This window comes from Aquila chrysaetos, chromosome 2 (genome assembly GCF_900496995.4).
Source record: "Aquila chrysaetos chrysaetos chromosome 2, bAquChr1.4, whole genome shotgun sequence".
NCBI lineage: Eukaryota > Metazoa > Chordata > Aves > Accipitriformes > Accipitridae > Aquila > Aquila chrysaetos.
Window position 1 is genome coordinate 13,229,405 of NC_044005.1, and position 13,718 is coordinate 13,243,122.

Genomic DNA, 13,718 nt, shown 5'->3' on the forward strand with positions numbered 1-13,718 from the left:
TCTTAATCTCTCTGAAAAATAATGAAATACATTATTCTGTGTTAGCTAACCAAAATATGGGCACATTGGAAAAGTGCAGATGTGAGGATGTTTCTAGTACTGAACAAGTGAAAGTATGAAAGCAGAAGGTTCTCCTTCCCACAATTTTTGTTTTCAGTGTAAGCTAGTCTTGTCAAAAAGCAAGCATACCACCTTGAGGTCGTATTTCAAAAGGATACAGAAGGATCGTCTACTCAGTTTTCTGGGTGTATCATTTTGTGCACTTTTTGTGATCTGAAGCTTCTGGTGCTGATAATAATTGCTATCTAATGTGACAGGCTACATGCACACTTTTCTGAACAGGGCGATAGCAATGCCTTAAAACAAGTATCAGAAAGCTAAAACTCCACAGCAGAAAAATACAGTGAAATATACTGACAGCAGTTTTCTTAACTAGCAACAAAAAGGAAGATAATAAGCACTGAACTGAGCAATGGAATCGGCATGAGGCAACTTTAGTAAAAATGCTGGAATTGCTTTTTTTTTCCACTAGCTAAAGCATCTTTTATGTAACTTACAATTTCTTAAGAAAGGCATGCCTGTGACAAATAGTACACATTTGAACTTATACATTATGGCATTCTAAATCAGCTAAACAAAATACACTGCTGAAGGAGCTTCGATCTCTTATACTTATTTGCAACCCACATTGATATAGCTACTCTTACTACTGCCAAACAGTTTTTCTTCACATCATCTTGACAAGTGCAGTCCTCCAGCAAAATCCTCTCCCTGTTAATGTCTTCAGGAAGCCTCACATAAGTAAATATATATGGAACAATAGACTAGCTAGTCTGGTCTATAGATAACCAGAAGGTTTAATAAGCATTACACCCCTTCAACCTAAGCAGAATTGGTCTAATAAGAGAAAATTCCTCTGCATTTCATCTTCCAAAGTCAAACTCACAGCAACTCAGAAAGATATCTGTCCAACAGCTAGCTAATCCAAGCTAGTCTGTGCTAGTGAAAACAATCAGACTTGAAAAGAACAGTCATATGGATTATGCATTAGAAAGAACAGTTTTCCAGGGCAAGTAGAATCATAGAATCATTTAGGTTAGAAAAGACCTTTAAGATCATCGAGTCCAACCGTTAGCCCCAACACTACCAAGTCCACCACTAAACCATGTTCCTAAGCACCACGTCTACACGTCTTTTAAATACCTCCAGGGATGGTGACTCCACCACTTCCCTGGGCAGCCTGTTCCAATGCTTGACAACCCTTTCGGTGAAGAAATTTTTCCTGATACCCAAGCTAAACCTCCCCTGGCACAACTTGAGGCCGTTTCCTCTCATCCTATCGCTTGTTACTTGGAAGAAGAGACCAACACCCACCTCGCTACAACCTCCTTTCAGGCAGTTGTAGAGAGCGATAAGGTCTCCCCTCAGCCTCCTCTTCTCCAGGCTAAACAACCCCAGTTTCCTCAGCCGCTCCTCATAAGACTTGTGCTCTAGACCCTTCACCAGCGTTGTTGCCCTTGAACACAGTGTTCAAGGTATGGCATCACGAATGCCAAGTACAGGGGCACAATCACTCCCCCAGTCCTGCCGGCCACACTATTCCTGATACAAGCCAGGATGCTATCGCCCTTCTTGGCCACCTGGGCACACTGCTGGCTCATACTCAGCCAGCTGTCAACCAGCACCCCCAAGTCTTTTTCTGCAGGGCAGCTTTCCAGCCACTCTTTCTCAAGTCTGTAGCGTTGCATGGGGTTGTTGTGACCCAAGTGCAGGAGAGTACTTTCAAAAGTAGCATGGATTGATTCTGAAGTGGAAGTTACGAAGCATTTTCAACAGAAAAATCTCTCTGCCTCCACATATCCAATCCTTGAAGATTATTTCAAACAAACCCTTCCTACATTTCAGCTTTGATTTTGGCACCTACCGAAAAAGATGTAAAGGCAAAATCTGATCTTGAGGAGTGCTCATCACTTCCTTCTCCAAGTACCACTTAACACAAAACTAGCCTTAATAATAACAGAAACCTCACTGAAAAATGCAAAGGCAAGGCAGATGGCAGGGGAAGAAAGTCTCCAGATTTGCATTAAGTGTTCCGTACGGTAAGCAGAACTTTATTTAGAGAGAAAAAAGGAAACAAAGATCATGACAACCATTTCTAACAAGTCACCACTCATCCGTAAGGCAGAGCCAACCTCCTTACACCGAAGGTAGATTAAGAAAAAGGAAGGTATTGAAAAGAAATGAAATCTAGCATGTATTGATTTTGTAGAATTACAGAGAAATTTCCTAAATTTCAAATTATATTTTTAACTACCATTTGCTTTGTAGTTTTAACAATGTTTGAATGACAGTGGAAGTGTGAACAGCCTTAATATTTTTTGTGTGTGTGTGAGGAAAAAAAAACATAGCTCCTCCTAGATCAGTAAGAATTTTGACTCTCTTCTCTTACCTATGATATCAAGCTTAAAATATAAAGAGACAATAATTACTAGGTTGTTTATGGGAAGAGCAGTAAATCAGAAGTTTCTCTAACTTGAAATGCACACACTGCAAGAGATCATTTTATGCCCAACTAAGTTTAAGTTAAGCAGTACTCTTCTGCTGAGACCCTAGGAACTACAAAGGATCAACAAAAGCTTTATACAAGTAGCCAAATAGCAAACATCTCCTTAAATAAACCCCTTTTACTCCTCAGTTTGGCCAAGCTATGCGGATATTTAAAAAAACTGCTCAATTTAATAAAATTGCTTATTCAATCCTATTCTCCATGAAATTTGGTTACAAAAGAGCAAAGAGTAACAATTAAGGAAACAGCAATTAATAAAATGTTTAATCTATTTTTAGAGTAAGACTGATTGTTTACAAGCAATAAATGATTGGTCACTCATTATGACTACTTGTCCTGATCTTTGTTTCCCTCAATCCTTTTAAATAAAGTTCTGCTTATCTGATAGATCCCTTAATGTAAACCTAAGAAGGTGGTTCTTAAGGCCAGTTTTTATATTAAGTAGTACTTGTAGAAGTGAGCATTTCTCAAAATCAGATTTTGTCTCTGCATGTTTTTCAGAAGGTGCCAAAAATCAAAGCTGAAATGTTGAAAGAATTCTTTCCAAACAAGCATTCAACTTCTAGGGACCTTTTAAAGCAATCTGATGATTTTTAACTTTTGATCAACTTCTACTCCATGATCACCCAAATTAGTCTTATTAACTACATTAATTTTATATTTTATTTTTAATTATTATTTCTTTAGGCCAGAAATCTGCAAAGCATTAAATCTTCATAAATATACATGCCTACACATGTAGAAACATACTCTATAGTATCTACATACATAATATTTATATTTCCTGTTCATTTTTTTTTTAATTAAATTTAACATATATTGAGGCATGCTACAGCAGATAATAGTTTTATCCTGTATATTAACGGTAGAATGAAAAACATGTTCTACCTCCTGGACTAAAATCATTTCATGAAAGAATTTTGATCAGCTTTGTCAATGTCCTTAAAGCAGCTTCCAAAAAGCTGCTAACTACATAATTATTTTGACTTCTAAGACTGCAGAACAGAATGGATGAAGCACAGAAAACATCTACAAATAAACTACTACTGCTCAAGATACTGTAACTATGTTACCAACTACTTCCGAAGTGTTGGATAAAATAAAGAAGAGGGAGGGCAGAGAACATAAAATGTTATTTTTCATCTCAATAGATACTGCAGTAGGGACTTACAAAGGGAATAGTAACAAATAAGAATGGTTTTAGTCTAGCTTAAGAAACAACCATACAGCATCACAGAGCAAAGACTGAACTTAAATTACATTCACTGATTTTAGCATGAGTAAAATCTCATCAAAACTACTGTCTCTCTGAATAGTTTGTGAAGTTGTGCAAAGATGGATGCTGTGCAATTGCAGCACTCCTTTAACGAAAAGTGACACCATAAAAGCAGAGTCTGTAGCTGCTCACAAGCTGCTCATGAGTCATGAGATCTGGGATATGGCAAGTCATATTGGCTCTGACATTTACTAGGGAATGAAATATCCATAGTTGGTTTTAAATTACGTTATTTTGAGAATGCTCCTGTACTTAAAGCAAGCAAAAGGCAATATTGATTTCCTTCTTCAAACAAAAAAATGACTGAATCATTCACAAATACTTCTTACAATATTTCTGTTGTTATGAAGATAAAGTGATGCAGCATGAACTGCATCAAAGTCAATTAAGGGACAGATAACAGTAAGGTGCTGCTAATAAGCAAATACTGTTCACTGAATAGTCCACTTTTCAGCCATCGTCTGTTACATTTGTTATCCAAACACTAAGCTAGCATTTGGAAATAATTTTAAAGTTCACATCTTTTCTTATTTTGCATTAAGCCTTTGTAAAAGCATGAGGCATGAAGGTTGCTCCTTCTGTACTTTAATGACTTCTTTTAACATGCTGGAATTGTCTCAAAACAAGCATGTAACCCACAAATTTTCACCTTCTCTGCAAGCAATGTTTGAATTTTTGCCCTTTCATATGACTCATTAAATTTGCAACATCAGCTGTTGGCAAGATAACAGAAGAGAGAATGACACTGCTCTGGGTATCAGGAGGTTATCATTTTGGAAGGCAACATCATCCAGCTTCCTCAATAAGCTAATAGGAAATAATCTGACTTTCAACCTTGTCTACTTAAAGACTTTCTACATAGGGAAGTCACTGCTAAATAATGAGACACGGCAAATTCCAATTTCTTGTAAACACCTTTGTATTTAGTAGTTTAATCTACTTCAGTGGAGGAGTAGAGACTGCACTTAGTACAGACAAAATAGTATCAGTGTAGAGAAACAGCTTTTCGGGATATTTTCCTGGATAGACAAATCTTTGGTAAGAAGATACTACACAAGTCTAATTCTCTGTCTCTTGGCAAACTCAGTTTAAGTGGAACACATCCTGGAATGTGTTTTTCCTCCATTTTAAGAATACTACTCTTGTGGAAGACATCATCACTGATATCCTCAGTCTCCTATTCCTGCTGCCCTGCCCTCTGTTAGCAGAAAGAAATTCTCTTCTAGATTACGTCAGAAAGACTCACTTGCAGCACACGAAGAATGAGCAGCGCAATCTAGCCCTTGTTGCAAGTGATATTGGTACTTATTTATCAGTCTGTTCCGCTATTCTGCAAAATAAGGTGCCATTTCTCCAGGACTGACTGAGCACATTCCCAGTACAGAAGAATAAGCGTAACCAGTGCTGTGCTAACTGATGGGATGCAAATCTGCAGTTTCATGTCCCTGTTTCCCTGCCCTTCTTTGCTGTTACACTCTGAGATTCACAAAAGGAGCTAATAATTGGCTGATGAAAGATAAGCAGAACTAAAAGTGAATGATGTAAAAAACAAATAAACTATTGCAACTCTACTGCCACAGATTTACTTCTATTTCTTAATATGTCCTTTCAAAAGTACCACACGTTTCCAAATCTTCAAGAGAAATCCTGTAACAGTATAAAATGTAAATCAAGTATGCAAACACATCCAGTGCTACTATGCTAGATCAGCAGCCGGTTCAAGTGATTTCATGCCAAGGAGCAAAGAATGAAATCAGTAGTCAGAGGTCAGCTCCGTTACAGCAGTCCCAACCCACGACACAGAAATTACTCCCATTTTATAGCTTAACTTGCAAAGTATTAGAGCAGCAACAAAAGCAAGCACTGAGGTTTAAGGAGAGATTAAAAAAGAAACCAGACACTGGAGAAACATATTTTGTCCATTCTCTATATTCAGAAAAGACGCTCCCAGTGTACTTTAGGAGGCTTCTTTCAACTCTGATCCTCCCAGCTGGCAGGTATAAAGGATATAAAATTTGCCCATTCCAGGAACACAGAAGGAGAGCTGCAATTGTACTGCACGCTTACTAACCACTGGATGATAAGCGAAGTCCCTAAATCCAGGCACAGCACCCTGGCAAGCATCCCAGACTCACAAGGGTGAGGAAAAAGGAAGAGGGAGGCAGGCACTTCAGCGCCATGGCACTTGAGCAGAGCCTTCCCACACCCTCTGCTTTGTGCTGTTTGCCAGTCCAGCTTCTTGGCTAACATGCAGCAGGTGTTCAGTGTATGGTTCAAGGCTGCATTCTACTACGTGCCTATGAAGTTGCTGTGTTACAAGAAGAGTAAAGTTTCATTAAGGATAGAAAGGAAAAAAAAATCTTCCACAAGTTATTTGTAACAGATTAATTTGGGATGACTTATAGTAAGTAATAAGGCAGCATATTCAGAGTACATTATACAGACTCGGGGGTTTTTTGGTTTTTTTGGTTTTGTTTTGGGTTTTTTTTGAGGGGGGTGGGGTGAGTGGGGACAGAAATCCTGTAGAAGTCAAACATGTGGAACAAAGTTTTAAGCTACACATTTAAAATCTGGCTCTATTGTTTTCCATGAGTGTTAAAATTACTCTTTTTCAAATGCATAGAGATAAACCACTGGGTTACAAAGAATTGTAATCAACATTTTACCTGTATAGGTGGCTCAATCATTATCCACGCAGGAAGCATCAAACTGGGGTTAAGAGGTTGAGTTCCTACACGGAAATAAATGCCACCACTGGTGTCACAGGCCCAAACATGCTGATTTCCACAGGTCAAGCTGATCAGCTTTACAGCACCTAATAACAAAGAGACTATTAGCAACCTGGCATTTTCCTTTCAAATTCAGCTAATAATGAGAACTCTTATTTAGACTTGATTACATTAAACTAGCTTTCAACACAGTCACATAAAAATGATTAAAAGTTAATACAACTTGTGAGAGAAAAAAAATAATCACTGGGTACAATGAATAAAAAACCAGTTAGTGTATGTGAGGTATTTCTCTTTTAAATCTAAAAAAAATGTTTTAGTCATAGAATACTGCAATTTCTAAAGCATGCTAAAAATATGCTATTAAAATAACCGAATTCAAGCAGGGAAACTTTCTGTGACAAATGTTATCAGTGCCTAGACAAACTTTCACATGACCTAATGTGAACTTTTCTCTGTAGCTGGCTGTGCTTGTAGGCTTTTAAAGGTGTTGATCTGCTAATATATTCAGCAAAGAACATTCCTAATGCTACCAGAACTTTAAAAATATGAGCATATGGATTATGCATTTCAGTGTTAACATAGCAGTTTCACATCTGTAAATAAAGGAGCTGATTTTCAAACGGATTTATATTCAACAGTGTACATATTTATTACACCTATCTCAAAACTGCAGCAGTATTTTAACCCTATGTAAGTCAGCACAATGAAAAAAAAGCCCCCAAATAACTATGTTCTAGAATTTTGGGGTGGGGTAGTTTTTTTTTTTTTTTTGCATACCCAATCACACCTATCAATCTTGCTATTAAGAGTTTGCAAAGATAGTAGAGAAGCATACCTGATATTTTAGACTAGAAAGCACTGCTAGTTAACTGTCAACTGAAACTCTTAACTTTCACATTCATTTTAAAATAGCCATGTGATGTAATACATGTAACATTTGGTTTTTTTTTTTTTTCTCCCAGTGTTGGGACAACACAATGCTAAGTAATGGAAAACATGTTCTACAGAAAGAGGGACCCAATCAGTACAGATATACAACAGAAGGAATGCTCTGGTCAGACTCCAAACTAAAGACTAAAAATAGGCCTTGCTGGTTGGTTGAACATGCCAGTGCTTCTTGGGATATCCCATTCTTGGTAACAGTCCTCTCTCTTCAGTGATGTGAAATCTGGCAACAAATGCTTGTAAAGTGCATCAAATACAGCACTCCTCAAAGAGGGGGGGTGCAGTTTCATCCCACAGAGTGCAAGTTGAAAGAATTTATTTCTGCAGCAGGCAATATTCCCTGTCGTTAAGGCTTGCTGGAGGAAAGAACAGAGAACAGGACTACATAGCTTTATCTTTTAGTTATCTGTAATACTAAAGAGATCTTCTCATTAACCAAAAACTATTTTAACTTTCTGAATCATGGGAATTCGAATTAATTCATCTCACCCCAAAACTTCCTTTAACCATGCAGCTTCATATGAAAAACAAATGACAAAACTATACACAAAAACTTGCACTGCTTGGGATAAGAACATCTAGAATAACTTTCTTTTGCAGGCAGGGGCTTGACATTCAGCGACACAGTCAAAATCTTACTTAAAACCTCATTATTCCTTCTAACATAAAGTATGACTCGAAGTAACGGCTTTGTCACATGACATATCAGCTGCTGAAATGTTCTGATCCAAACAAGCATCGGAGCACTCAAACATGGAATCACATATCACCTACTCGGCATAGCTGGTATTATTTACATCTACAGTACAATTTGATATTAAAAAATGCAGCCCTTATGTTAATGTTTTGGGGTTTCTCCTTCCTCCCACTTACTGTTTTTATCTTAGAAGAAGGTCACGCTAACCACATTCATCTACTGTTTAGAGAAAGTAGCATGATTCAGAGGCATTGTTTATTGTTGAAACCTAAAGGTCATTCCACTGCGTTTAGAAACCTTGATAGCAATAGTGGAACTCTAATCAAAATAATTTACTAGATACTACTCCCAGTACATAGTGTAAAGGCAAGAGGAAGATACTACCAACATACCATGAATATTTCAACATTAATGCTGGCAACCACATCACTTCCATACAGAATTCTGAACTGCATTTTACAGCTACTTGCTTCCTCCCCCTCCCCCCAATTACAGTCCTAATGTTTCAGAAGTAAACTTAAACATACACTTGCACAATAACAATAGTTCTCCAATTTCTTCAGCCTCATTATCTCAAATAAAGGCTTTTATATTATAACCATGGATATGCACTATCTTGTCAGCAGTGATCTGCCATACGCATTTAATTGAAGGAAAAATGCCTAAAACATTTTCACACTTAAGTATTAACCCACAGTGACAGGTAAAGTGGAGTGTTTCAAGTATTTCCTGACCCCAGATTTCCGCAATACCACCACCATGTGCTGCGAAGCTAACAGGACAGCTGAATGTAAAGATCAAACTTCTGAAGTTCACAAGCCAGATATTATAGTCAGCTAGCACCAATTACACTGATTTCCTTTATGAGTGCTTTGAGATTTTCAGAAAATAGCAAGAAGTTATTTATTATTTCAGTTAGTTATTATCTAAACTGCTGGAAAGCAATGGTATCATGAAAAAAATTTCAAACTATACTAAGCAACACAAGAAGGAGAGTGTGGACAAATGCATCAGTGAAGGTAAAAGGCATGAAGCAGTGCTTAAACTATGGTACAATTAGTAATTTGGAACCAATTCATCAGGTCTGCAAAACCTGGTGTATCACTGGCAAACAAATCACTTTTGAAAGACACATTTTAAAAAGTTTTCCATGAAGTATTACAAATTGTACACGAGGCTTAAAGTCTGCCAGCTGTGTCTGCCTTTCAGCTGTGTCATGAACATTGCCACTAAAAATGGAAAAATTGCAAAACAGTTGAATTATTTTTTAAATGGTGCAAGAATGGTGCATACTCTCAGTTTCTTTTATCTTCACTTGAAACAGGGATGCAGGTTAGCATGAAGATAAGAACGTTCTAACAGTCAGACTATCAAAGGAATAAATCTAACTGGAATATTACTGATGAAGCTGACAAGTAGCCTGATTACCCCAGAGCCAAACTGGAAGGATATTTTAATGATCAAAATACGGTCAACAATCTTGGTCTTATGACAAACCAAATGAAGAGAGCAGTTAACCAGCAGCATGTTCTTTAACATTATGCTGAATCACGACATGGGTATAAACCCGAACATAAGAGTGTTACTAGCTGCATCACTCATGGAACATAATTTTTCCTTCACGGGATCCTAAAGAAGCTTTGATCACTCTGTTAAGAACGTGTTTAACCACGAAATTCAGGGCTTTGTGTATGGAATAGATAAAGTACCTTGCAAACAGCAAACATCCTGTCTCCAGCAAAAGGCTAAATGAAATATTGTTTGAAAGCCATAGTTGTTCCTGATGTTTTACAGTCCTCTGCTGTGAGGCCTATTATTGTAGTACTATTTAATCCAGTAAATGTAATATTCTATATCAGTAAACCAAAAGATACTTCTGAAGGAGAATATTGACTGTCTGCTAAGAGAGTTAGGAGAGATAGTCTACTGAATAAAAACGTCATACCTAGTTGAGAGAGATCCAGTTTTGTCCAATGCATCCCTGTTGGACAGCTGGATGAAAGTGTTCTGATAAATATCTGCCCAAGACTATCCAAACCCCAAATGGCATCCTGGCAGGCAGAGTAGTGCACCATTTCAGCCTCCGGTGGCAACTGCACCGTAGAAGGACGAAACTGAGGATTCTGATCACTGACACAAAACAGATCCTTGTTGCTTTGGCACAGCCACAGAAAGCTTCCTATGGAAAGGACATTTCTGTTATTAAAATAATTCCTAACCACGCCGAGAAAGCTTACACATCTACTTCCTCTGTAAAAATGATCCGTACATTTGAAGACAAAACTAAAGCTTCTGGGCTATGTTCATAGGCTAAGATTTTGAAGTACAAGTATGCATCCTAAGTCCTTATTTAGGCACCTAAATACTCCCTTTCTCAAATGAAGTAAGTAGTAAGTGATCTCATTTGAGGAAACTAATAGAGAGAATACATACACAACAGTGCACTATCACTCCCCTTCATTCTTTTGCTCTTTATCCTTGATAATTGCCTTTGAAAAACAGCGGGTTTTTTTCAGCTCTAAATCACACATTTTTGCTAATAAAGCCAGTGTACTTAGATAAAGCAATTGCTAACTATTTTAACTAGCAGTTGAATTTTCTAGCATGGTCGCACTTTTACAATAAAATGTGCAATTTTGCTGCAATAACTGCACTGACAGAAGTACTGGGTTAGTATGGGCATTCCAGCAAAGCATGCTTCAAGATTCCGTAGCACAAATTCTGGCAATTCATGTTACTGTTACAATGGAAGTTACTGCTCCTAAAGGACTACCCGTTTCTCTCTTGGATGCCACTCCACACCAAAGGTGGCAGAGGGGATGATATGCCTTTTTTTATCTCTGTAGTTTTACAGACATATTTCCACCTTACTTCAAATATTTCAGATCCCTGCATACAGAAGAAAAAAGGCACCCAAAATATGAAGTAATTCAGGGTATTTAATTACTTACATCATCAATTCCACTCTATTTAAAAATCAAATATTATATGACTGCACTGTTGATTCACTAACCTTCTTTAGATGAAGCTGTGGAAGCCAACACAAAAATCCATTTTGTCGCAGAAGCAGTACCACGAGGCACAATATTATTCCAGTAAGTACCTAGAAAGAAAGAACAGAGTGGTATTAGTACGAAACTTAATTTTCTATTAAAATTTGTTATTATTTAAAATGTTACCATTTAAAAGAAATTCTATTGAAATCAATTATTAAATACCATCTAGACAAGATTTTCTATGTACATCTTTCAAGAAACTAGTGGGGGAGGTGGGGGGGGGAGAAAACCTCCTCCTGACACATATGTATACATACGCGCGCACACACACACACACACAGAGAAAAAATTGGGAATGCAGAAAAGGAGGATAAGGGAGAAGATTAATGGTTTTCAACAGGAGACCAATTTGGCAATGAGGTTAAACAGACAATGTTCTAGGTCTATTCTTAGTGTTCACCTGATTAAAGAAATGTACTAAATCAAAATTCTATTTTAAGAAATATAGCCAGAAAGATAAATAAAGCAATTCCTCTATTATCACTGTAAAACCTTAACATTACTGTTTTGCATAGTCACACCAATCACAAACCATAGTCCATTGTGCTAGATATTAACAGGTACAATAGCTTGAGATTGCCTTCTCACCCCAAAGAAGAGACAAGTGCAGGTACTATAAGGAGTAACTTGTGCACAGTTCACTTGTGGACAATGAGTTTTCCATGAAAAATATTTCCCTTTAAATGGGAAAGTATTTAAGACCAAATGATAAGGAATAATTTCATCTAATTTTTAAACATGGAATTGTTTGTTAAAGCTGCCCTGACTCACCGTGGATAATTTTTGTGGTGACAGAATAGTAGTTAGTTACTTTCTCCTATTTATTTTTCTTAACTTAGAAATATTAGACATAAAAGCACACCAACCTATTAAGTTTCCCTTTGCCACATGGAATTCATTTTTGCCTGAAGAGATCCAGACTCCGCTGCCGTTAACTCCAAGGAGGCTGGGTTGACACTGAAGCTGCTGTGACCAAAATGCCATTCGAAGTTTATCGGCCACCTTCTCCACAGGTGCCTGAGCTGCTGTTGCCACTGTATGAGTTGCCTGGATTATCGTCTGGAACAGGCTGCATTGGTCAAACACTACATAATCAGTGATGCTTACCTGGAGGGGGGGGGGGGGAAAAAAAGTGTACTTGATAATTAATTAAGCTTTTGGGTGAACTGCAGAACCTTTCATCAGAAGCTTTTCTTTTTTTGTGTGTGCTTTATGTACAGGAAATCTACCAAGAGTTTAGAAACCTTCTAAGTGTAGGAAGGGAAAAATAGAAATGGTACATTTTGAATGAGTCTTAATAATTAAAAAGAACCAATATTAAACATCAGCTTACAGCTCCCTCCTACCCAACAATCCACTTTGAATTCTGCATTTTAAGAAAGCCCTTTGTCTTGGGATGACGTCTCTCCTCTTTCCCTAAAAATATGTTGAACTCCGCAAACTAAGAGGTGAATTTTCAATTTCCCAAAGGAAGAGAGAAATTTGCATAGTGTAGCAATTTAAACCACATCGCAAAAACTTGTATATAATACTCCTTGACAACAACCTCATGGGCATTTTAATTCATAAGGCAGGAGATGGTTTAAATAAGCAATTACCCAAGTTATGTCATGGACAACTAGGATGGCAACACTCTGGGATACTCCTAGAAAGTAAGGAAATGCTTAAGAGCACAAAAAGAAGAGCAGTTTGCTAATAACCTCAAAGCCAAGCTATTCATGATGCCCACATGCAAGAAGAGATTACATATGTCCATAAAATGAAATTCTTTTAACTTAGGTAGACATGTAGACAAACAAATTTTCTCTGTAACTGTTTTTGTACCCCCTTCTCCCCCACCCCCATCTCTGGGGAAAGTAAGAAAAGCTGGGGAAAACAAAGAGTTGGGAATTCTAAATCAATACCAGGGAGCACTTGCAGTAACCAAGTTGTTTTTACCCACATGATCTGTGACTGAAGCAAGCAGCCCCACATGGTTCGAAGAAACCTCAACTGAATGGAAAAATGAGTAATAAATTTTTGCAAGGTTACTTATTATTTATTTCACCTAGCTAAGGAAAAGGATGGGTACTGGAAAACAAGAGAAGAGACTGTATTCAGCAGCCAGACTTGAATGCTTTGCCTAAACAGCATGTCCTATTGCCACTGTTAAGATACGAAGCTACATGCACCATTGATATGACCTGGTAGAGCATTTCTTGTGTTCCTGAAAACTGCTGTGATGCTGCTCTGGATGACCATGGGATGTTTTTTTTCCCCTTTTTTTATAGCAGACATGAAAAGGGATTTCAGCCATAGCCACACTGTGGTTTTAATATATTGAATAAAGAGTGCTATAATGTATCAAACAATTAATTGAGTTTTATCTTAGAATCTCATGGGAAAACAATACAAATAATAAACCCAAGGTAAAAGACCAAACTGAAAGCAAAATTAAAAAAATGCC

At 37.4% G+C, this 13,718-nt stretch overlaps 1 protein-coding gene across 7 annotated transcripts in view; it reads right to left on the reverse strand.

The window, feature by feature from the left end:
* TECPR2 (tectonin beta-propeller repeat containing 2) overlaps window positions 1-13,718 on the reverse strand; it is a 45,702-nt gene that overhangs the window by 11,467 nt on the left and 20,517 nt on the right. For 6 of the 7 annotated variants that reach the window (XR_005933892.1, XM_030029986.2, XM_030029996.2 and 3 more), the window contains exons 14-17: window positions 12,139-12,379; window positions 11,230-11,319; window positions 10,162-10,395; window positions 6,509-6,657 (exon numbers count right to left, since the gene is read on the reverse strand). Coding sequence is in view for 6 of the 7 variants with exons in the window: in XM_030029986.2 (XP_029885846.1) it covers window positions 6,509-6,657; window positions 10,162-10,395; window positions 11,230-11,319; window positions 12,139-12,379 (714 nt within the window). In the remaining variant the exon portion in view is untranslated. Of the gene's footprint in view, window positions 1-5,977; window positions 6,151-6,508; window positions 6,658-10,161; window positions 10,396-11,229; window positions 11,320-12,138; window positions 12,380-13,718 lie in introns of all 7 variants that reach the window. The other variant, XM_041128610.1, reaches the window with a different exon arrangement.